The 24,541-nt window shown below is 41.7% G+C and overlaps 1 protein-coding gene across 1 annotated transcript in view; it reads right to left on the bottom strand.

Moving 5' to 3' along the window:
* Nucleotides 1-2,320: 2,320 nt before the first annotated feature.
* uchl3 (ubiquitin carboxyl-terminal esterase L3 (ubiquitin thiolesterase)) overlaps nucleotides 2,321-24,541 on the bottom strand; it is a 33,245-nt gene continuing 11,024 nt past the window's right edge. Inside the window, exons 3-7 of the mRNA XM_078402295.1 lie at nucleotides 21,625-21,710; nucleotides 19,301-19,348; nucleotides 13,643-13,718; nucleotides 6,174-6,232; nucleotides 2,321-2,870 (exon numbers count right to left, since the gene is read on the bottom strand). Coding sequence (XP_078258421.1) covers nucleotides 2,787-2,870; nucleotides 6,174-6,232; nucleotides 13,643-13,718; nucleotides 19,301-19,348; nucleotides 21,625-21,710 — 353 coding nt within the window. The 3' untranslated portion in view covers nucleotides 2,321-2,786. The remainder of the gene's footprint in view (nucleotides 2,871-6,173; nucleotides 6,233-13,642; nucleotides 13,719-19,300; nucleotides 19,349-21,624; nucleotides 21,711-24,541) is intronic.

Genomic DNA, 24,541 nt, shown 5'->3' with positions numbered 1-24,541 from the left:
TCGGTCTGAGTTTTCGTCTTCTTTGTATCTTATATTGGTTATGGCTGATCCAAATGGCGATGATATGACACTGGATGATTTTCTGCGATGGAAAGTCGAAGCTTTGAAGCATTTTTTAGCGGACAGGGGGTTGAAAAAGACAGAACGAAAAGACAAACTCGCTGCTCTTGCTTACGCTGCATCGTACATGAAGAAGCCTGTGCTACCGACTTCCGGTGAAGAAAAACATCGTCATGCTGATCAATACAAGGAACTCTTGCAATGTGGAGAAAAAATCTTCCCGTTCCCATGAGCGAACTGAAAGATGGGTAGCTTGGAGAATCGAAAGGACTAAACTGCTGGTCTCCCACATCCATTGTCGAGTTGCCAAATCATCTGGCCAGTTATGACGATGCTAACCAGCCAGATACTTCACTGAAGTCTCGCCTGTTTAGCAACTACAAAGAAGGCAAGGCCAATAGCTATTTTGGTGGTAGATGGTTGAAAGAAGTCTTCTTTTATCCCATATCTGATGATTTGGCAATGTTTTTTTTTAAAGCAAACTGTACACCTTCTGAAAGAGTACGGCAACCCCCCGCCCCCCTAAGCCATGGGTGTGCATCAAGAAGTCATCTGGGATTATTTACTTTGCTTACTGCAGCTGTCTTGCTGGGTAAATTGCAAAACTTGTGTTTTCATTCACTGGTGGTCGGGTCGTAGCACATCTACATGTGTCTATTGATCACTAAATTCTCAAATAAAATAGTACAATTATCGACTTAACTCGAGCGGTAATAACAGCTAGTAAGAGTACTGGTAATACTCGTTTGTGAAATGAACAATATTTCTAACGTTTTCATTTCTCAAATACTTGTACATGTACTTTTCTAGTAGTGGTCATTTAGTCCATTAATTGAAATGTGTCTGATGACATGGATAATGGTTCACAAAGTTCAGTGTCTAACCAGATTATCCTTCTCAATGGTGATGATCTCACTGGCATTATGCACTCTGCTGCAAAATTACTTCTGTCACAAACTGTCTTACAATGTATATCCATTTTCTATTTAAACCATGATGTTAGATTTCAGATCCCTTCCCTATAATGTAATGTTCGATTGTTTAGAAGGCAAACTAAGTTAACTCGTGGCATGTTGGGGTATTGTGTGCATCACATCTAACCATTTCACTTTCAATTTTTCCAATATCTTTCAGGCTCGGTTCAACCTGTAATCATGTGGCTGCTATTCTCTTCCAACTTGATTATGCTTATCAAAGAGGACGGACATCTAAAGCGTGTACCTCGCGACCATATCCGTGGAACCTTTTCCGGGGTGGAGCGACCGTGAATGAAATGTTAGAAGGAAAACGCATTTGTGAAATGGACTGTCGGAAACCTAACTACAGAAAAGGAGGTACATGCACGTAGTTCATCAATACAAATATTTTCTGTTTTAAAGATTAATGCTCTTTCAAAGTACTTATGAAAATGGTACAAATATTTGTTTAACTTTATAATGCAAATGGTACCAGGTCGAGAACTTGATATTTTGTTGTTTCATTCTTATTTCATTACCTTGGAAAGAAAACCAAATGTTCCGATTACTCTTTCATTCCCATTTTTATCAAGTGTAATGTTATAATGTTGATGTCAACATTAAAGTATTGGAAGTTTGAGAAATGTTTGTACATGTATGCATGTTGCTGTAGTTTGTAAATTGATGGTAACAATGTTATTGTTTAAGTGCTATTCTTTTCTTTCACACACAGGGTCTCAGGAAACCATCAACCCTCCGTTGCGACAGTTGTTTCTGCCAACAAGGAAATCTGCAGCCCACATATTGCTGGAATTATCAATGCTCTATTTACAACAGGGAGAAAGTCAAGTGTTGCTCAGTACTTGAAATCAAAGCTTCCGCCCGAGTATGCTGTTCAGGAGGACTTCAATGTCAAAACAATTATCGATCGTAATGTATACACACAGTAGCTTAGCTGGCGAGAATGTTTATACCGAATGACCCATGACCTGGGAAAACTCACACATGCGCAGTTGTAATACCGAACTTGCTTATTTAGGATGAAAAAACAAAATTTTAATACACTTCATTTTCCAGCAGAACGCTAGGGGTAACCACTTGGACTTGATTTGGGAGGTGCGGGTGTTGTAATGGGGTATTTGCAGGATGGCTGATAGTACAGGAACATAGAGGTACGTTGTTGGATAGAATAGGGATGGAATAGTTGTGTGAGGATTTAGCAACAGAAAGCAACTAACTAATGAAAGCAATGCACCAAAACACACAAGTGATTGTTAATTTATTGAGCAAGCAGCATCGAGATACTGAAAGCAAGCATCGAGAGATTCTGAGAACAAGGAGCGTCAAGTTTTTTTTTTTTTACCTGCACTCACACAGTTAAGTCATTGCATGGCATCCATTTATTTCCTCGTTAGTGATTTAAGTACAGCACGAGTCTCACAGTCTTTTCCTCCAGCTAAAATTCTTCTCTATTCTGTTCATTCCCATATGCAAGCTGGCACAAATTTCAATAAAACGGAGGGTTGTTGTTACACCAAGACAAAAAAAGTACACAGCATTATACGCTTCATTACCAGATTTATTTTAGTGGGTTGGGGGAGATGCTGCCAGGAAAACATTGAACATGTTCCAGAAGAGTATGAGATCATCTCTGCAGTTAAATCAGAATATCACAAGTTCAGGGAACCGTGAAGGGAGAGAAACAACATCTCTGGAAGTCAATCCAAGTTTAGTTTTGTGGCTTCTTTTTTCTGTCTGCGTTGGAGCACTTTATACCTTGTGGAGAGCCATGACTGTAAACCGCAATTCATCAGGGTCACGCTGCATGAACTTCTTGCAAACGTCTATTGCATCCTAGAAGATAAATCGATAATTATATCAGGAAACATTCTGAAACCTCAAGAAACAAAATCATCCTCACAATGATCGGAAGCACAATGATCAAATTAACTACCTTCTCCATTGTCAAAAGGTGTGTCGTTTTCTTGGGAAATATCAAATGTACTTTGCTGTTCCCACGATATACAAAGCCCAAGGATCCAGGATAATTTGTTCTTAACTAATTAACACCTTGTTAAGAGTCTCCCCCCCCCCCCCCCCCCTCCCCCATACTTCCTCGTTGCCTCCTCACCCACCTGTAGAGATGGAACAAGTGCTAAGCAACATCAAGAGAATGCAAACAATCAAGAACACACAGACCAACAAGTAATCTTTCCTCAACTTCACACCTTAGGGGAAGGCTTTTCTTCCAACTTCCATTGTGGATTTCATTGTGACCACCGTATAATATTAATCTCCACCGAAGTACAACCCACAACTGGAAAAGTTTAACCATTCTATCTTCTTCTTGCGTTTGAGGCAGCAGAAATTATGTAACGCCCTCCAGGCGCTGTAGCCAGTGCAATGTGCTGTTGTCAAGGGCCGTGAGGTCTATCCCTCCACCAGGGGGACGGAGGACAGTGCAGTCAAAAACGACGTGCTGCGCTGTTTGCTGGTCTGCTTCACACACGCAGGCTGCTGATGAACGCAACCCCCAACGATGCATGTTTCCAACAGTCTGTAGTTCTTGGACTACATGTACAATGTCAGGCCTATCATGAGTATATTCTACTATTCTACTATTATAGAAAGGTTATTGAACAGAAATACTTTTCACAACAAAGAACTATTGTTTTGTTTTTTCTATTTTGCTTTTTCCTTACACTTGGTATTGAATAAATGAACAATGGTCATTAAATGTATGACTAAATTATGAAGAAACAGTTTCATTTAAAAAACTGCACATACCTAAATTAATTGAAGACATACTTGCTCCAGTGGTCTTCAACAGCAAATCACAACCCCCCAACCCTACTCCCTCCCACCCCCCCTCTCCCCACCCCCCCACTCCTCCCCTCCAACCTCCCCCCCTTTCCCCCCAAATCCACTCCCCAACCCCTCCTCCCCCATTCCCCTCCCACCCCCACTCTCCCCCTCCCTTCCTCCACCCCCCTGATCCCCATTCGCTCCTCCCACTCCACTGCCCCACTCCTCTGCACCCCAACCCCCCCCCCCACCATCCCTTCTCAACATCAACGGGCCTCACGCTCCGCAGCGAGACTAGGCCAGCGTCAAGGCGAGCGGCGAGACCGGGCTTGCGGCGAGAGGTGAGGCAAGGCTGGGCCAGTGGCGAGGCGGGGCCGTGCCAGGGGCGAGGCGGGGCCGGGCCAGAGGCAGGGCCGGGCCAGAGGCGGGGCCGGGCCAGCAGCGAGGCGAGGCGAGCGGCGACGCATGTGTTTTGCAGAAAAATGTGAGGCGAAATCAGAATGGCGGAAATGAAATAAGAAAGCGGAAACTTTCCGCCAAATTTGGAAGGGTTGGGAGGTCTGCCTAACCCCATTCTCCTGCCTTCTCCCCATAACCGTTGACACCCACAGATAACAAATTCTGTGGATAGTATAGAGGACCTTCTCCTACCCAATACATTCCCCATGTATCGATAAATATGCCTAGATGTAGGAGGAAGGATGTAGGATGCCTAGATGTCCTTTCAGATGTAGGAGGAAACTAGAGCTTTCAGGGAAAATCCGCTGTTACAGGAATCCCACTCAGGCAGCAGGGGTCAGGATCGAACCAGGGTTACTGAAGCCGTGAGGATTCTACAAGCTGTGCCAACAAAAGGTGGCTCAGTCTAATCTTTCCTGATACATTTAACCTTGCAAATTCTCAATCTTAAACCCTTCAGATCTATTATTGCACTTTCTTCTAAGGTCACGACCGCCATCTATTCGGTCTCTTAACTAAAAATGCTCGTTCATAAGGACATAGGTGTTAGGAGCAGAATTAGGCCATTCCGATTATCAAGTCTACTCCACCATTTAATCATGGCTGATCTAGATTTCCTAACCCCATTCTCCTGCCTTCTCCCCATAATCCCCTTCCTAGCAAGTCGTCTTGTTAATGTCTTCTGTATTCTTAGCAGTTCTTTGGTATCTTCCTTCAAGGCAAAGGATTCATTTATCTTTAAACTAATTTTGGGATTAAGCTGTGGCTGAGTTTACAAAAGTTTACAAAACCAAGTGAAACAGAAACTGATCAAAGCCAGATAAGTATTGCAACAGAATCAAGTATATTGGAGTCGGATGTGGCAGAGTCTGCAGATATGCCACAATCCAAGTACATTTCAGAAGCATTAGCTCCTCCAAGTCCAATTAATCAAGTTGGGTAGGGAAGATCAAACAATTTAATATTTTTGTTAATACTGGCCAGGAAAACAATAAGGATTCTTTACAATTCAAATTATACAATTGTGTTTGTTAAAGTCTTATTTTAAAATGGGACTTGCAAGATAGCATTTGAAACAGTGAAATTTGTTCCCCAAGCTACAACCGTGGGTCATCTCTGACAAAAGGTGGCAGGCATATTGGCACAAATCGAGCTATGCCTCACAGTGTCAATGACCCAAATTTAATCCTGATGTTTGGTGCCATTTGCGTGGAGTCTGCACATTTTCCCAATACTATTAAACACTACAGAGTGTACAGAGTACTATGTTTACATATTTGTTGTGCTGCTGCAAGTAAGAATTTCATTGTTCCCTTTTGGAACCTATGACAATTAAACACACTTTGACTCGTGACTGTGTGGTTTTCCTCCGGCTGCTCTGAATGCCTCCCACCTCCCAAAGACGTGCAGGTTAGAGTGTCTTAAAGCAGGGAAAGAGATCCTTCAGTCCAAACCATCCATACCAGCCAAAATGCCCCATTCAAGCTAGTCCCATAGAGAAAATCTTTAATACAAAGATTAATAAATACCAATAAAAAAAACATTGCCACACTGACTAAAACTGCCCATGAAAACCATCCTCCCAGCTAATGCTGTCCTAGAAATTTGAATGGTTCCAATTTCAGCCTCATATTGACAGCATGTCCAAAATATCATTATGTCCATTTTTAATTGTTAGTGTCTTTTGAGTTCATCCATCGGGAGTGGCTTTACAGATAAATATGTTTTTTTTCCATCGGGAGTGGCTTTACAGATAAATATGTTTTTTTCCATCGGGAGTGGCTTTACAGATAAATATGTTTTTTTTTTTTAAAGGGCCCATCTCCATAATCTCAATCATGAATCTTTTATTCATTATTCATTCCATCTCCATTGACACAAGGCTCCTCTTACCACAAGCAAGCAGTCATCTGTCGTGTCTCCATGATTTATGGGAAATGGTTTGCTTCCATCTGGTTTGGAAAAGAGATATGAAACAAAATGTAAATAATTGCAGAGAAAGACTTGCATTTATATTATACCTTCCATGACATCCGTATAAGCAGTTAGTCAATGAAGTCGTTTTCTAATGCAGAAAACACAGCTGCCAGTTTTTCCACAGCAAGCTCCTACAACAGCAATGACCAGATAATCAGGTAGACACAAAATGCTGGAGTAACTCAGCAGGACAGGCAGCATCTCTGGAGAGAAGGAATGGTGATGTTTCAGGTTGAGACCCTTCTTCAGACTGATGTCAGGGGAGTTGGCAGTGCAGAGATAAGCCAGATAATCAGTTTCTGCGTGAGAGTTTTGACATAGAGAGCAAGGGCAAGGTCTGGTACTTCTTTACATTGGCTCCGCAGGGCGTGTTCATCTGACAGGACAGTTTGATCCATCACGCAAGAGGAAAATGCAGCACTCTCCTGGTATTGGAGATGAGCACCAGCCCAGCTTCTGCTGCTCAAGCCTGTGCTGCTAGGTTTGAGCCCATAACCGTTTAGACTGGCGTGGGCTACCCAGCAGGCTAAAGCTGCTGCACTTGCAATCAACTCTATTATCCATTAGCTGATTTACTGATTAACGACACCCAGGTTAACATTGAGTTGAGCATCCCTTGGTCATAAAGTCATACAGCATGGAAACAAGCCCTATGAATCAACACATCCATGCCAACCAAGATGCCCATCTACACTAATCCCATTTGCCCCATGCTCCTCCAAACTTTTCCTAATAATGTACCTATCCAAATGCCTTTTAATGTTGTTATTTTACCTGCCTCAACCGGTTTCTCTGGCAAGTTGTTCCAAATATGTACTGCCCTCCATGTGAGAAAGCTGTTTCTCAGGCTCCTGTTAAATCTTCTCCCTCTCACCCTGGTGGTGGGTTTCCAGGTGCTATTGGGAACCATGTCTGGGTGGACTACTTCCACATGATTCTGCAGATCATTCAAAAATTATATCTGTGTGTCTTGTGCTTTTTAATGTCTACTGCCGGACCCTGACGTGAGAGGACGCTGGCGTTGTGTATTCGCCGCTTTTCCGTCAGGATAGTTTGTCTGTTTGTTTCTATGTTAATTGTTTTTGTAAAGCGCTTTGAGCATGCGATAAGGCGCTATATAAAATAAATGAATTATTATTATTATTATTATTCCACCACCTTATAGTGCACAGGGGAGATACCTTGCCACACAGGGGACATGCGAGCTTCTTCAGTACACCACCCGGGCTTCCAAATAGCAGGAAGAGAAGACGGCATTGCTGTCCTTGGCAGTCGACCCCACACCCAGAGGTAGTGATTTAACATTAGATGTGCTCCTGAAGGCTGCCAAAGTCATTGGGTGCTTCTGAGCAGGACGCTCCAGTCTTTCAACATACGACAGTCCCGCCATTTCAGGAATTAACCTAGTGAACCTACGCTGCACTCCCTCCAATAGCAAGAATGTCCTTCCTCAAATTTGGAGAACAAAACTGCACAGAGTACTCCAGATACTCCACAGTACTCAATTAATTATTGGCTCAAAATCTAGGTAGGCAACGAAATAGACATATTCACAATGGTCACATGCTTTCAGCTTGACCAGCACCTATTAAATATTTCAGCTTTACTGATCAAGGATTGTGGTTTGGTACAGTGGGAGCATTCCAGTGAGAAATATACTCTTCGCCAGTCCATTCTAAAACTCACAAGTAGGAAGGCACTACAAATGCTGGTTTAAATCAAAGATAGGCACATTCATTTGTTCTATAGCACTGTCTGTATCTTTTGTCTTCCTTTCCCCTGACCCTCAGTCTGAAGAAGGGTCTCTACCCGAAATGTCACCTATTCCTTTCCTCCAAATGCTGCCTAACCCACTGAGTTACTCCAGCCTTTTCTGTCTATCTTCAATTCCCAAGCTTATATGTTCTTCAGCTTTAACAGGAATGAAGTGTAGATCAATTTTAGATACTTATAACCATATAACAATTACAGCACGGAAACAGGCCCGTTCGGCCCTACCAGTCCACGACGACCACTTTCTCTGACCTAGTCTCATCTACCTGCTCTCAGACCATAACCCTCCAATCCCCTCCCATCCATATACCTATCCAATTTACTCTTAAATAATAAAATCGAGCCTGCCTCCACCACTTCCACCGGAAGCTCATTCTTGAAGATAAGCAAATGGCCAATGGAATAATAACTAACTGAAACATTGCACACAGGAAGAGGAGCAAACTTCATACTACGCAGTTTGTATGGGTCAATGACCTCCTGAATAAATTCAGGCATACGATCGTGGGCAAGTTTTGAGGGATGAGACTGCCAGTTATTTTACTGCTTCCCATGATGATGGACTGTGCTAAGCTATGGGACAGCAACAGAGCACAATTAACCCAACCAACCAAGCCTGCCCAATAACAAGCCAGAAAATAAATACAGGCTTTGATTCAATCCAGGGCAGCACTAACCAGGTCTCTCAACAGATCAGCTACAGAAACACTCAGGAAAGTATGGTTCGTTGAACTGATGGGGATTGATTGAACAAAACCAGTTCTATTGTTCCAAACTGCAATGGTGCATTCCGATGCCATAAATCACCGTGGCCATGCATTGTCTTTTTATTAAAGCAAAGGAACCAATGGTGCGGCAGCCAAGTGGTACTTCAAGGTAACATTGCCGCTGTATCTTAATCAATAAACCGTTGATCCAGCATTCACGAGGTCACTCAATACAGGACCCCCAAACAAGTACTTATAATGATTCTTGTTTTCATTTTTCTGTTAGATTTCCTTAGTTTCAGGAATACCAGTTTGATTGCTTCGTCAAATTGATTGCTCCTTGCTGAGGTTAGAAAATGTTGTCAACAAACTTCTGTGAAATCAGACACACAAACAATTGTGCCAGAACTCCAAGAGTTGTCCTCCCATTGCCATTAAGGTGAGGGGCTGTTATGTTTTCAAGAGATTGTGGGGCTGAGAAGAGGAATGCGGGAGGTTTACAAAGCAGCTTTTAAGGTAAGGGTAGCTTACAACCCAATGGTACAAAACACAGAACAGTAAAGCACAGGAATGAGCCCTTTGGCCCACGATGTTTGTGCTGAACATGATGCTAAGTGAAATTGATCTCATCCTCCTGTACACAATTCATATCCATCTATTCTCTGCACTTTCACGTGCCTATCCAGAAGCCTCTTAAAGTTCATAAGCGATAGGAGTAGAATTGAGGCATTCGGCCCATCAAGTCTACTCTGCCATTCAATCATGGCCGATCTATCTCACCCTCCTAACCCCATTCTCCTGCCTTCTCCCCATAACCTCTGACACCTGTACTAATCAAGAATCTATCTCTGTCTTAAAAATATCCACTGACTTGGCCTCCACAGCCTTCTGTGGCAAAGAATTCCACAGTTTTTGTCCTGCAGCTGATGTTGTAAGTGCCGTGCCGATTATCTTATTCGTCGTCGTGTTCATGCCACAGGATCGGTTACCGGGTTGTCATCCGATGAGTCATCTTCCACCCCCGCTCTCACAGACTCAGGGGGTATTTTTCTCTTTGCATTTTTCGTAGCCATGAGGGGTGACTCCTATTCACAAATCACAGTGACGGAGCCTGCCGTCATGGATAGCTGGTCCATGACAGCCCGGTTCGGGTCTTTCCCTCCTGTCAGTTGTCTTTCCACGCCGTCACATGGTCTTTCCCTAGTTGTCAGCTGCACTTTCACAGCAGTCACTGGATTTCTCCAGTTTATCAGTTGAGCTTATAGGACTTGGTATTACAATCCCTACTGTAATCGGCACTTTCTTAATCTCTTGGGGTAGGGGTAAAGACTTCATTGGGGTCATCAGGTGGGCACCTTCCTTCCTTGGTGTTTCGTTGATAGGCCCACGACCAGGGCCGTCTTAACGCATGGGCCTGATGGGCACTTGCCCGGGGGCCCACGAGCATAGGGGCCCCATGCTGATCTGTGTATGTTAAGTGACTTGCAATAAATAAATACTACTTTAAAAATGTAGGTTCAATAAGTGCTTTTTTCGCAACATTTTCGGTCACTAAGTGCTTCTCACAGCGATCTGTAAGTGCTTTTCGCAACAATGTAGCACCCTAAGTCCATCGCTAAGTGCTTTTCGGTAAGTGCTTTTCGCCGGCACAACAGGGGGGGGCTGCTAGGGAAAGGGGGGTGGGGGAGAGTAACGGTAGGGGCCCCAGTACACTGCTTTGCCCGGGGGCCCATAATGCTGTAAAAACGGCCATGTCCACGACACCTCCAGAGGCCTCAACAGCGATACCTGGCGTCCCAGGTGCGCTCCCCTCTGTTTTTACCCCTGTTGCTGGTCATTTTGCAGCCCAGTTGGAGTCTTTCCTCTTCAGCCACAGCCAGTTGCTGCTTCGCTCGACAGCCTCTGACAGCGACCTGACGGCTTGCCGGAAGGCCTGTCCTCGGACTCCCATTCCCTTCAGGAGTCTGGTTGTTGAGATTCTGATGAAAGACATTTCTCCTCATCTCCTTCCTAAAAGAACATCCTTTAATTCTGAGGCTATGATCTCTAGTCCTAAACATCACTATCTTATCTGCCTCCACCACCAACCCACCCAGGGAAAAGGGGTGGCCTTCCAGGTAGCAGAGATCACAGGATTTGATAAAGATTTCATTGATCTAGCAAAGAATTTCAGTTATATTCTAACAAAGCAAAATACACCAGGTTATTGACTTCAGTAATCAATACTAAGGTCATATACGTGAAAAACTATCATAACTGGATAATGGCAATACAAACAATTGCAATCTTTGGGCTTAATAGATTGAGGTTCTGTCAGATCATAACCAATGATTTGGAAATCCACAGAATGTTTACAGAACACAGCGTCTTCTTTCTGAGAGAGAATAGCCAAGACAAGGTGGAGACGGACATGTGGTTGTGGCTTAAAACAAATTGAGAAAGAGAAAGTACAGAAGGAAGAAAAGGAAATTTGCAAATGGATTGTCTTTTAATTAAATAAATAAAATCTCTAGCATGGTGATGATTATTATTGTGCATGTTTCTCATAATCAGTTTAGCCCAATGAAATATCAGTCCACCAGCTTGACAATTAACGATTGTATTCACTATCGGAAGAACCTGACTAATTTACCTAACCTGTTCAAACAAGACCAGCAACCAAACCGCAAGCTAACAATTAAGGCTGTGTTTCACAATATCCCCATTCCCACATCTCGACTTCCATTGGTGTGGAAGAATGTGTAATAGGAACACCCAACTTTTTTGGGCACTCTGCATGAAACGCATTACTCATCTAAGAAGCGAATGCTTTCAAAGTGTAAGCTCAAGGAGTTTGTCTAATAACACAGTTGGAAATTTTACACAAAACCAGTGTTGGTTCTGAGAATGCATTTCTGGTTGGATTTTCAACTAAGTTGTCGAATAAGCCCAGAGCTATTCCTGAGGGTGAGGGCACGAGACATTTGATTGCATGATCATCATGAAATTTGCATGTCATTACCTAATACTAAGTTGGGTTGCTTATTGTTGAGACCTTTGATTCCAAGTTCCCAGCCAGCCTCCACCAGATGAGAAATTCAAAAAACAAGGTATCACAAAATGCTGGAGTAACTCAGCAGGTCAGGCAGCATCTAGGAGAGAAGGAATGGGCGAGCTTTCCTCGTCGGGGCGATCAAGCTCCTTCATCCGGGGGTGGGGGGGGGGGGGGAATCTCAGCTCCCCTGCGCTGACGATCTACCCCGGGTCGGGACCAGTCGAACCTCATGCAGCCTTTGGAGCTCCCGACCGGTCTCAAGCCAAGACTGCGAGCTCCTGATGTTAAAGTCCGCAGGCTGCATTGGAGCGTCGATCCCAGGCAAGGGATCGTAGGCCCAGATCATAAGTCCGTGGGGACTCAAGGTCAGTCTCCGTGATGTTGGGCCGCAGAGCGACCAGAAATACGATCCGGAAAACAATCGCATCTCCGGCAAGGTAAGAGATTGAAAAAAGGTTTCCCCCGACCCCCTCTCCCACCCCCCACATAAAACAAACCAGAGAACATTTACACAAACTTTTAAAACTTACCAAAAATAAGAAAAAGAGTTTGAAGACTGACTTCATTCCTAAGGCGAGGCAGCCATCGTGCGGCGCCCCCTGGTGGTTCCCAAGGAACCTCATGTATTAGAAATTAGCAAAAACAATTGTGTCAATGGGAAAAAGGAGTTAGCGGGCTAGAGAGTTTGCAAACTCGTAAAATCAAAGTTATTTTTTCCGGATTAAAAAAAAAAAAAACATTTAAAGAATAGCCATAAGTTTGTTTCTGTAACTGAAAAATAAAAATATTAAAGGCTGTGTTACATTATTTAACATAGTATCATAGCACGTGTCTATAGTGGCAATTTCAATGGCCTCCTGCAATAAAACTGACAGACTGCATTCCTAAGAGACAATGGTGTCTGATTACTGCAAGGAGATTACATGTAACGAGGTTTTTCTTCCAACACTGACTTTTTTTCCAAGGCAGGTTTTTCTCTGGTTTGTCAATTTCCAACATAACTTTTGGATGGTTCTCTAGTTCCTGATTGAAATTGCATTATAACCAAATTGGCCATCTTTAGATAAATAGTATTTCCCAATTTACCACTCACATTATATCCAATTCCCATATGGGAATGCACATTATAGCTGAACCACGTACCTGCATCTCAAGTAATGTTACCCTATATGCTATCCCTCCCTCCCCCCCCTCTAAAGTAAATAGGGAATTAGGGGAGGGCACCAGTAAATGAAGAAGGGTCTCAACTCTAAACGTCACCCATTCCTTCTCTCCAGAGATGCTGCCTATCCCATTGATTTACTCCAGCGTTTTGTGTCTATCTTCGGTTTCAACCAGCATCTGTAGTTCCTTCCTACACATTACCCTATATGCCGTTGTTTTATTATTCTGTTATGAAGTGCTATTTAAGGGGCAAATCAAAGATATCCAACTTTTTCCAAGAGTTAAATATCGTATTAAGGAGGAAATTTGTTTGCGGATTCACGGAATAACACAGAACAGAGATGTATGCAAAACCTTTCATGATTTTAGGCACATCACCTTTGAGCCTTCCCTGCTCAAAAAGGGGATATCTGCAACATCACTCCTCGAAACGAAAGCCCACTAGCTGTCGTGTAAATCTCATTTCCCCTTTTAACAAATCCATGCAATTGTTTGTAAAGTTCTTTTTAAAAACAACAAACAGTACAAATTCCACAAATCAACTGATTTCACTGCATTGATGTGTTTCTTTGGACAATGTTTTAAGGAGAAAAATATGTTAGGATGGAAGGGAACATAAGATCAATTAACAGAACAATATTTCAACTGATAGTTCAAACAAACTCGGTCTTATGGTTAATTCCATCAAACATGATGCACTTACTTACCCAGTTCATAAAGATGTCCGTCAACGTTTACAAAACTTATAAAATGCAAGTCTACTTTTTCATCTAAACTTGGAGCCTGAAAGAGACCAACATTGATACAGAAAAATTTAAAGTTCTAGAACATATTGATGTTACAGCCATGTATGCACACCATGCCTCGATAATTTTGCTTTCCAAAATATTCATTCTATCAAATTACAAAATAAAATTAAATTAGGAAAACAACAGTCCATAAATACCACATCTAAACAGAAACGAAAGTGTCAAAAAGCTCCAGAGATCATTAACTAGAGTTGGCGAACAAGTCCGACAGAAGCCACATACACGGATCATCAGTAGACCTTTGGTGAGGTTCCACATAGAATAACAGAAAGGATGACATTCTGTGGTCATGCAGACTTTGATGAGGCATGAGCTGTGGGTCAGTTTTCCTTTTTAGCAAAAAGGTCATACGAGTTGATCCCTGAGATTGAAGAGGGAATTGAAATGCAATGGGACTTTATTTTCTTAAATATCTTTGAAGCAAATATGCCACAGCGTAAATGCTAAGAAGCTTCTTCCCCAGTCTAAATGGCTGAAAACAGGTCAATCTCAAAGATTGATGGCAGGCAGATTGCAAATGGCAGATTGCAAATAAGACTTAAAGTGCAAGTGTTGGACATCTAGAAAATTGATATTAATAAATCTAGCTATAGTGTGGAAAAATGAAATTGAGTTAAAAAGATATCAGACACCAGACATGTGTAAAAATGACATGCTAATCTGATAAAAATTATAACATAGGACTATGTTCCAAAATTAAGATGGCAAAATAAATCAAGGATTAGATTGGAAGAGTAATAAAGATAGAGCTTTTAAAGATAATTTAATTCTTTTTTGAAAACCCTCTAAAAGGCTAAGATAGGAGTGAGGCCTCGCACTTAAAGTAAAATTGATTGGCATGAAAGCAACACGGAATACCTAATTATTTCTTCAAATTAGTCCTTTGTGGAATAAAAACAAATTGTAAATGCAACTGTAGCATCATTCAGATGTACCAACAAATGCTCCTCTCAGGAAGAATTCCATGTTCGTTGTAGCATCATTCAAGGAAGAATGCATTTGTACCTTATCAATATAATCTACTTTATAAATAAACTTGGGAACTTATCAAAGAACAACAGGTTCATTTTATGAAGCAAACATCCCAATTTAGCAAGAAGCATGCATTTATTGCAAATATACCTTGTCGCGTGAAGGGAGCAGCTGTGTGGGGAGGGGGGGCTGACCTTATCCTACAATCAATGGGTGAAAAGCAAAAACAGGCAACATTCCAAAACACACAAAGCTGACATCCATTTCACCGGAGATGAGAGAAATTAATACTGAGCCCAGAAAGTTTGAAGGCTCTGGGCCTGTACTCGATGGAGTTTAGAATGATCAGGGCGGGGGTAGGGGGATGTGGGGGGGAAATCTCATTCAAATTTACCAGATACTGAAAGGCCGAGAGAGAGTGGAAGTTGAAAGGATGTTACCAGTAATGGGAGAATCTAGAAACAGAGGGCACAGTCACATACCTTTAGAATGTATATTCGAGAAGGAATTTCTTTAACCAGAGGGTAGTGAATTCGTGGAATTCTTTGCCATAGATGACAGTGGAAGCCAAGACATTGGGTATTTCTTAAGTGAAGATGGAAAGATTCTTGATTAAAGGACATCAAAGGTTACTTGGAGAATGCAGGAGAATGAGGTTGAGAGGGAAAAATAGATCAGCCATGATTGAATGGTAGAGTAGACTCGATGGGGCGAATGGTCTAATTCTGCTCTTATGTCTTATGATCTTACAGAACTCGGGACTGGCAAAAAGCTAAAAGGCAGAAATTACCAGCAAGGCTCCGTCATAGCGAAAGGTGGCCGAGGCCCTACCATATGGGCAAGTCATCTAATTACTCGCTTAAGACACCTTGAGAGAACACAAGTCCACACTTGCCAGCAAAAAAACTGGTCTGAAAAAGAATATATGTGTGGGCGTATGTCAAAATGTGTAGTTTGGGCGCATTTCCAAATGTTTTGAGCATGGCTATTTCAGTCAAGCATTTGCGGGTTTAAGAGGCAAGTAAATGCACAAAATACATGCGTCCCTCTTTTTACTCACTAGTTTTGTCTCTTCCTGTAGAGATACGTCACACAACAACAAGGGAAATGAAATTACAATTCCCCAGTAATTTTACTATCTATACAACCCTCGGGTGCATGCTTGTAACCAAACCCATCTTGCACTCAACAGACGTCCACGTTTTCAGAGTTCCAGGAAGAAATCCCGAGACGTACAGGTATGTAGGTTAATTGGCTGGGTAAATGTAAAAATTGTCCCTAGTGGGTGTAGGATAGTGTTAATGTACGGGGATCGCTGGGCGGCACGGACTTGGTGGGCCGAAAAGGCCTGTTCCGGCTGTATATATATGAAAGGACATCGATGAGGTGGAATACCCAGACTCTACAGCGCTCACTCGAGCTGGGAAAGGAATTTTCTTAGTGCCACTCACATTCTTCTTTCTGCAAGCCCGACAGATGCCACTTTGCAAGCATGAGCTCCAAAATAATTCCAAATGCAGAGGTGCATTATACAATCCCACTGTTGCCCTGGATAATTCAGCACAGGTAGAAAAAATTTGCTTTGCAAATCAATGCCTGTGATGCATTTAACCAATGATGAGGAACTCAACTGTTAATTGTTGTGTTTTTATAAAAACAAGTACAGACACCTCCCTATGTGGTATTGGAATATTATTGGCATGTGTTTCAAGATACAATGAAAATCTTTGTCCGTGTGCTATCCAGTCAAATCATACCATACAGAAGAGCAATCAAGCCAAACACAAGCATAACACGTGGTGTAAAGCGAAAAATGAACCAGAGTGCAGATATAGTCTTACATTGACAGAGAAAGTGCAGATAAATAAAAAGTCCAAAGGTCACAATGACAATCGACAATAGATGCAGGAGGAGGCCATTCGGCCCTTCGAGCCAGCACCGCCATTCAATGTGATCATGGCTGATCATTCTCAATCAATACCCTGTTCCTGCCTTCCCATACCCCCTGACTCCGCTATCCTTAAGAGCTCTATCTAGCTCTCTCTTGAATGCATTCAGAGAATTGGCCTCCACTGCCTTCTGAGGCAGAGAATTCCACAGATTCACAACTCTCTGACTGAAAAAGTTTTTCCTCATCTCAGTTCTAAATGTCCTACCCCTTATTCTTAAACTGTGGCCCCTTGTTCTGGACTCCCCCAACATTGGGAACATTTTTCCTGCCTCTAACGTGTCCAACCCCTTAATAATCGTATACGTTTCGATAAGAGGCAGGAGGACTGGCAAATAAACTGGTTCACATCCTGGACATTAGAAAATTGGCATTTCTAAACTAAAAATGTCTACTTAGATATGAATAGATTTATATTTTACATATATTTTACATTTCCCCAGCATCTAACGGGTACATGGATAGGAAATGTCCAGAGGGATATGGACCATACACGGGTAAATAGGCCGAGTTGAGGTCGGTTGGGAGATTAGGACTGCACCCGTAGCTTTATGACAGATCAATTCAATAGTCTGATAACAACAGGGAAGAAGCTGGTCTTGAATCTGGTGGCACGTTCTTTCTAACGTTCGTATCAACAGCCTGACAGATTTATATTTTACATTTCCAGCATCTAACGGGTACATGGATAGGAAATGTTCAGAGGGATATGGACCATACACAGGTAAATAGGCTGAGCTTAGATGGGGCACTGTGATTTGCATTGTCAAGTTAGGGGCCCATTTCCAATGCTGGATGAATATGATTCTGCAGTTTTTATTTCATATCTAAGTAGACATTTTTAGTTTAGAAATGCCAATTTTCTAATGTCCAGGATGTGAACCAGTTTATTTGCCAGTCCTCCTGCCTATGTTCAACATTTGTTCTGAGGATAATCAGCACAAATCCACAGTTGTACTCCTGACTCCTGAATAGTGAAAGGCTTGGATAGAGTGGATGTGGCGAGGATGCTTCCACTAGTGGGAGAGTCTATGGCTGGAGGTCATAGCCTCAGATTAAAGGACGTTCCTTTTGGAAGGAGATGAGGAGGAATTTCATTAGTCAGAGGGTGGTGAACCTATGGAATTCTTTGCCACAGAAGAACCAATGTCAACATGCGAACTTCAAACTCTTCCAAACTCTTCCAATTAAACAACTGCTCTTAGTCTGCTGTGAGCATCAAAGAAGGCAATCTCACTTTTTTTTTCACACATGAAATTGCTGGATTAGATGATTTGGAGATTGCTGCACAGGTGATTTGGAGATAACAATTTATATTATGCCATGGCAACTGTGGATTTCAAATTCAAAAACCTAAGTAGTGCTACTTTATTTAATAGTGATCACGAGACCACCAAAGTCCGTAAACATCTATCTGGTTTACTGATACGCTCAATTGCCATAAACATCGCCCAGCCTGTTGCAAATCCTTCATGCAAGGGACAATTAAAGCTGGACATTAAATGCCAGTGATGTCCACATCCCATTATCAAAAAGATGACTTATTTCCTCCTTTTCAATGTTATGCTTTGAGATCTCTTGCATCCATTCACAACAGCAAACACTGCCTCGTTCTAAAATAGACACAAAATGCTAGAGTAACTCAACGGGATAGGCAGCATCTCTGAACAGAAGGAATGGGTGATGTTTCGATCTTTGTATTGTGGGTCTTAAACTCTCTAGCCCCTTACCTCTTTTTCCTTACTAACACATTTGTTCATATAGTACAATTTTCTTTAACATGGGGTTACCTTGAAACATCACTATTGCATTATAGCAGAACTATGCGAACATCAATCTTTCATATTCCTTAAACCCCAACTCAGGGTGAGATTGCTCCTGACAGTCTTCTCATTTGTCATGTGTCCAAGAATTCCCACCTCGATATTTCACTTTTTAAACGAGGCTTCAGGTTATCTCTTATCACCGTAGTGACAACAAACCCTTCCGCCCATTATTATGACCATTGATAGCGTGGGAGATGCTTTAGAGTTTCTTATCTCACTACAACCAAATGGTCACCATACAGTTGTTTTCAATGTTTTTGAGTGACTGAGGCTTTGAGACAGACCCAAAACGTCACCCATTCCTTCTCTCCAGAGATGCTGCCTGTCCCGCTGAGTTACTCCAGCATTTTGTGTCTATCTTCTGTTTAAACCAGCATCTGCAGTTCCTTCCTGCTGCCTCATTCTCAGTCTGCATCGAAGAGGCGGCACCTCAGACAGTGCAGGACTCTTCCAATAATATATTTGAATATTAGCATGGATTTTGGTGCTTGGATCTCTAGAATAGGACTGGAAGACTTCTGGTTCAGTGGTATGCGCTATCAAATGAACATCGCTAACACCTGTTAATAAGTGACCATCTGCTTTTGAGAACAAAGCAGAAATCCAGGAGGCATTATTGGCAGCCTTCAGAGTTCAGTAAAATTTAACTTGAAAGAAATCATGCGCCCACACAAAATACACACTCATAAACACTGGCAATTCCTTGCTTAAAATCTTATTCTTGCATGAAATGAGATCACAGGGATTTCAAACAGATCTGTTAATATGCCCAAGGACAGTGTAGATCAACAGTGAACTGAATAAACATACCTCAGTTTGGCCTTCTTGTGCACTGAACTCATGTGTAACACGAATACTCTGAAAAGAACAGGAACAAATAAGCACTTCATCTTGTCTCCATCCCCATTCGCAAACAAACGGGATTTTAATCTCAAACTCATTAACACCTATGTAGATCCTTTCATATTATTTACTATAGTTTGTTTGACTACCATGTATGATGCAAGTATACAGTCTTTACAAAAATAACACATGTTTATGTTGTCCCTTAAAATGAAACATCCCTCAAAGGAAAATAACCAAACAAAATTCAACACAGCTTCTTAAGGAGATTAAAAAAAAGAGAAAGTCAATATAAAGACTTTTAGTAAATACTTTAAAGGAAAAGTGGTGGAGAAGTTTAATGGGTGGCACTTTCCACAGTTGATGCAAAGCCACCAACGGTAATAATTAAATCTAGATCTACATTGAATGGTTCGAAGGGCCAAATGGCCTACTCCTGCACCTATTGTCTATATCTAGAGATGATGGAGCTCAGAATTGAAGGAGATGTTGTGAGGTAGCAAGAGGTTACAGAAGTAGGGAGAGAAGAGAGAGATTTGAAAATTAGGATGAGAATTTTAGGGGAAGTAGAAAGGTATTATTTAACTAGGGCTTTGTTTGATGATTTATGTTATAATCTGTTATAAATGAATTTCGTATATGTACGAAATGTATGGGACACAGACCCATCATTTATTTATTTGCTTCTGTACTCCACAATTTGAGATTTGTAATAGAAAAAAATCACATGTGGTTAAAGTGCACATTGTCAGATTTTAATAAAGGCCATTTTTATACATTTTGGTTTCACCATGGAGAAATTACAGCTGAGTTTATGCGTAGTCCCCCCCCCCCCCACCCATTTCAGGGCACCATCATGTTTGGGACACAGCAATGTCATGTAAATGTAAGTAGTCATGTTTAGTATTTTGTTGCATATCCTTTGCCTGCAATGACTGCTTGAAGTCTGTGATTCAGGGACATTCACCAGTTGCTGGGTGTCTTCTCTGGTGATGCTCTGCCAGGCCTGTATTGCAGCTAACTTTAGCTTATGCTTGTTTTGGGGGTTAGTCCCCTTCAGTTTTCTCATCAGCATATAAAAGGCATGCTCAATTGGGTGCAGATCAGGTAATTGACTTGGACACTCAGGAATTGACCATTTTTTAGCTTTGAAAAACTCCTTTGTTGCTTTAGCAGTATGTTTGGGATCATTGTCTTGCTGCAGAATGAGTTTTGAGGCATTTGTTTGAACTTGAGCAGATAGGATGTGTCTATACACTTGAGAATTCATTATGCTACTACTATCAGCAGTTGTATCATCAATGAAGATAAGTGAGCCAGTAGCTTCAGCAGCCATACATGCCCAGGCCATAACACCCCCACCACCGTGTGTCACAGATGAGGTGGTATGCTTTGGATCTTGGGCAGTTCCTTCTCTCCTCCATACTTTGCTCTTGCCATCACTCTGATTCAAGTTAATCTTTGTCTCATCTGTCCACAAGACCTTTGTCCAGAACTGTGGTGCTCTTTTAACTACTTCTTGGCAAACTGTAACCTGGCCATCCTATTTTAGCAGCTAACCAGTGGTTTGCATCGTGCAGTGTAGCCTCTGTATTTATGTTCATGAAGTCTTCTGCGGTCATTGCCAAATCCACACCTGACTCCTGAAGAATGTTTCTGATCTGTTGGACGGGGATTTTTCTTTATTATAGAGAATTCTTCTGTCATCAACTGTGGAGGTCTTCATTGGCCTGCCAGTCCCTTTGCGATTAGTAAGCTCACCAGTGCTCTTTCTTCTTAATGATGTTCCAAACAGTTGATTTTGGTAAGCCTAAGGTTTGGCTGATGTCTCTAACAGTTTTATTATTGTTTCTCAGTCTCATAATGGCTTCTTTGACTTTCATTGGCACAACTTTGGTCCTCATGTTGATAAACAGCAATAAAAGTTTCCAAAGGTGATGGAAAGACTGGAGGGAAGACTAGGTGCCGAGAGCTCTCTTATACCTACATTAAGGAGGCATTTAAACACACCTGAGCAATTACAAACACCTGTGAAGCCATGTGTTCCAAACATTCTGGTGCCCTGAAATGGGGGACTATATATAAACACAGCTGTAATTTCTACATGGTGAAATCAAAATGTATAAATACACCCTTTAATAAAATCTGACTGTGCACTTTAACCACATGTGATTTTTTCTATTACAAATCTCAAATTGTGGCGTGCACAGGCAAATAAATAAATGATGGGTCTTTGTCCCAAACATTATGGAGGGCACTGTACAATATGAAAAAGTGAGAAAAAAACTCACCTCATCTTTTTCTAGGTATTTTCCTTTATCTTCAGGACTTAAGCAGGCTGAATCCACCAAAAATCTTTTCAAAGCTGAATTGCATTCTAGAAAAGCAACACAAATTTATTACTATATTAAAAATGGCATCCATTCAAATGATTACAACAGTCTTTCTAGTGATAATGATGTGAGAAAAGTCAAAGTTCAATCATCATTGTTACTCGGCAAAACTGACAGCAACTTGTACAGAAAGCAACTATGCAGCTAAAGGCTGAATTCCTGCAGTTACTCCCAGCGAATCCCTCGCATCCACCACTAATGCGTGCAGAGTGGTTGCGGTGGAGTGTGACTAAATGTGTCTCCTTATAAAATGAAAAAGGAACAGGAAGCTGCAAGAGTAACAAGTTAGCAAATGGTGCAGGTTATAACAATCCAGGACAGGCAATTTAGGTCATGCACTTTGAATAAAATTGCAAAATAGAGATGAAGGTGGCACTTTTCAGTCCCAATACTTGAAAACCGGTAAACATAATATTGAATAATGGCGAATCTGTGGAATTCATTGCCACAGACGGCTGTGAAGGCCAAGTCAATGGATATTTTTAAGGCGGAGATTGGTAGATTCTTGTTTAGTAAGGGTGCCAGGGATTATGGGGAGAAGGTAGGAGAATGCGATTGAGAGGGAAAGAAAGATCACACATGATTGAAAGGCGGAGTGGGGACGTGATAGGCCAAATGGCCTAATCCTGCCCCTTGAACTTATGAATTTATGAATATAATTCATACCATTGATTTTGCATATTATACCGAAGTGAAAAATAAACTTAAAGTTCTGTTAAAACATTTAATCTTAAACGTCTGACTCTCTGCACATGACCTACAAATGAGAATAAGTTTCTACGAAGCCTCACTTAAAAGCTGTAAAAGCAAGAACAGGCAATAGGGACCATCTTATTGACAGTGGTACAAATAATTCATTCTACAAAATATACACCAACAAACTGTGAATTGCCTTCTGCTCATAGAAATCGGAGCTGAAATTAGTTGATACAAATTGTAAGATCAGCTAGCTAATGAAAAGTTCATAAGCCATCGGAGCAGAATAAGGCCATTCAGCCCCTTGAGTCTAGTCCATTCAATCACAACTGATATATCTTTATCTCACAACCCAATCCTCCCCTTATAGAATCTTTCTTCCTCTTTGGGATGAAAAGATCCTGCATCTTAGTTTAGTTTAGTTTATTATTGTCACATGCACTGAAGTACATTAAAAAGCTTTTTGTTGCGTGCTATCCAGTCAATGGCTACACATGTTTCCAATCAATCAAGCCATTCACAGTGTACTGATACAGGATAAAAGGGTATAACATTTAGAACAGGATAAAATCCATTAAAGATAGTTTAAAGGGAAGGGAAAGAGAGGGACAGAGGAGCTATCTAAAGTTAGAGAAGTCAATATCAGCACCTTATATTTCGCTTGGACAGCTTACACCCCAGTGGTATGAACATTGACTTCTCTAACTTTAGATAGCTCCTCTGTCCCTCTTTCCCCTCCCCCTTCCCAGTTCCCCCACTGCCTTCCTGTCTCCACTACATCCTTTCTTTGTCCCGCCCCCTCCCCTGACATCACTCTGAAGAAGGGTCTCGACCCGAAACGTCACCCATTCCTTCTCTCCTGAGATGCTGCCTGACCCTCTGAGTTACTCCAGCTTTTGGTGATACCCACTTAAGTGTGATCTGCAAAGTTATTAATAATGCCTTCTGCATTCTCATCTAAATCATTGGTATAAACCACAAATAGCCATTGGCCCAGCATTGATCCCCGACGCACACCACTCATCACAGGCCTCCAGCCCGAAAAATAATCTTCCACCCTCTTCCTCCATCCATGTAGTCAATTCTCATGTGATTTCATGCTTTGCCCTCATCAACATTTTTGGTTATTTCTTTAAATAATCAATCATATTTGTAAGACACTTTCCCCACATTTAAAACACTACTGACTATCCCAAATTAGCTCCCGTCTATCCAAATGCATATTGATATCTTATCCCTCAGAACACTCTTCAGTAAGTTGCCTGCCACAGATGTTAGGCTCACAGATCTACAGTTCCCAGGCCTTTCTTTGCAGCTCTTCTTAAATAGTGGCACAACATTAGCCACCCTCGAGTCTTCCGGCACCTCACCCATATCTAATGATCATTCGTTTACCTCAGCCAGGACGCCTGTAATTTCTTCTCCAGCTTCCCACAGTGGCCTAGGATATTACATAGTAACAGATCAATAAACCTGCTAAGTTTTGAGACCACAGGAGGCAGTGACCTGGTGAAGGGACATTGCAAACATCCCCTGGTGAGCCACATGCCAAATTATCGGATTTCTAAATGTCACACAGCAGATTGATTGCAGTCCTATTGTATTATTTGTATATTTAATTGCTCTATCAGTGGTGCCAGTGCCTTCAGCTTCCAAGTGCCTTGGCTCTTATATTTCCCTCCCCAAACCTTTCTATCTCTCAACACAGGTGCAGGAGTAGGCCATTCGAGCCAGCACCGCCATTCAATATAATCATGGCTGATCATCTACAATCAGTACCCCGTTCCTGCTTTTTCTCCATTTCCCTTGATTTCTTTTGCCCCAAGAACTAAATCTAACTCTCTCTTGAAAACATCCAGTGAATTAGCCTCCACTGCCTTGTGTGGCAGAGAATTCCACAGATTCATAACTCTCTGTGCGAAAACCTTGTTACTTTAAGATCTTGCTTGAAATCTATTTGACCAAGCGTTTAGTCCTTATCCCATATCTCGGCATTAAGCTTCCTTTGATGATGCTCCATTGAAGAGTCTTATTACATTACCAGGCACTACAGCGATACAAGTTATTATTGTATCCTACTGCAAGTTTATATCTTAATAGGAAAACTAAGCAGCAAACA

Source organism: Rhinoraja longicauda, chromosome 7 (genome assembly GCF_053455715.1).
Source record: "Rhinoraja longicauda isolate Sanriku21f chromosome 7, sRhiLon1.1, whole genome shotgun sequence".
Classification (NCBI taxonomy): Eukaryota; Metazoa; Chordata; class Chondrichthyes; order Rajiformes; family Arhynchobatidae; genus Rhinoraja; species Rhinoraja longicauda.
This window is presented reverse-complemented; position numbering and strand designations above follow the sequence as displayed.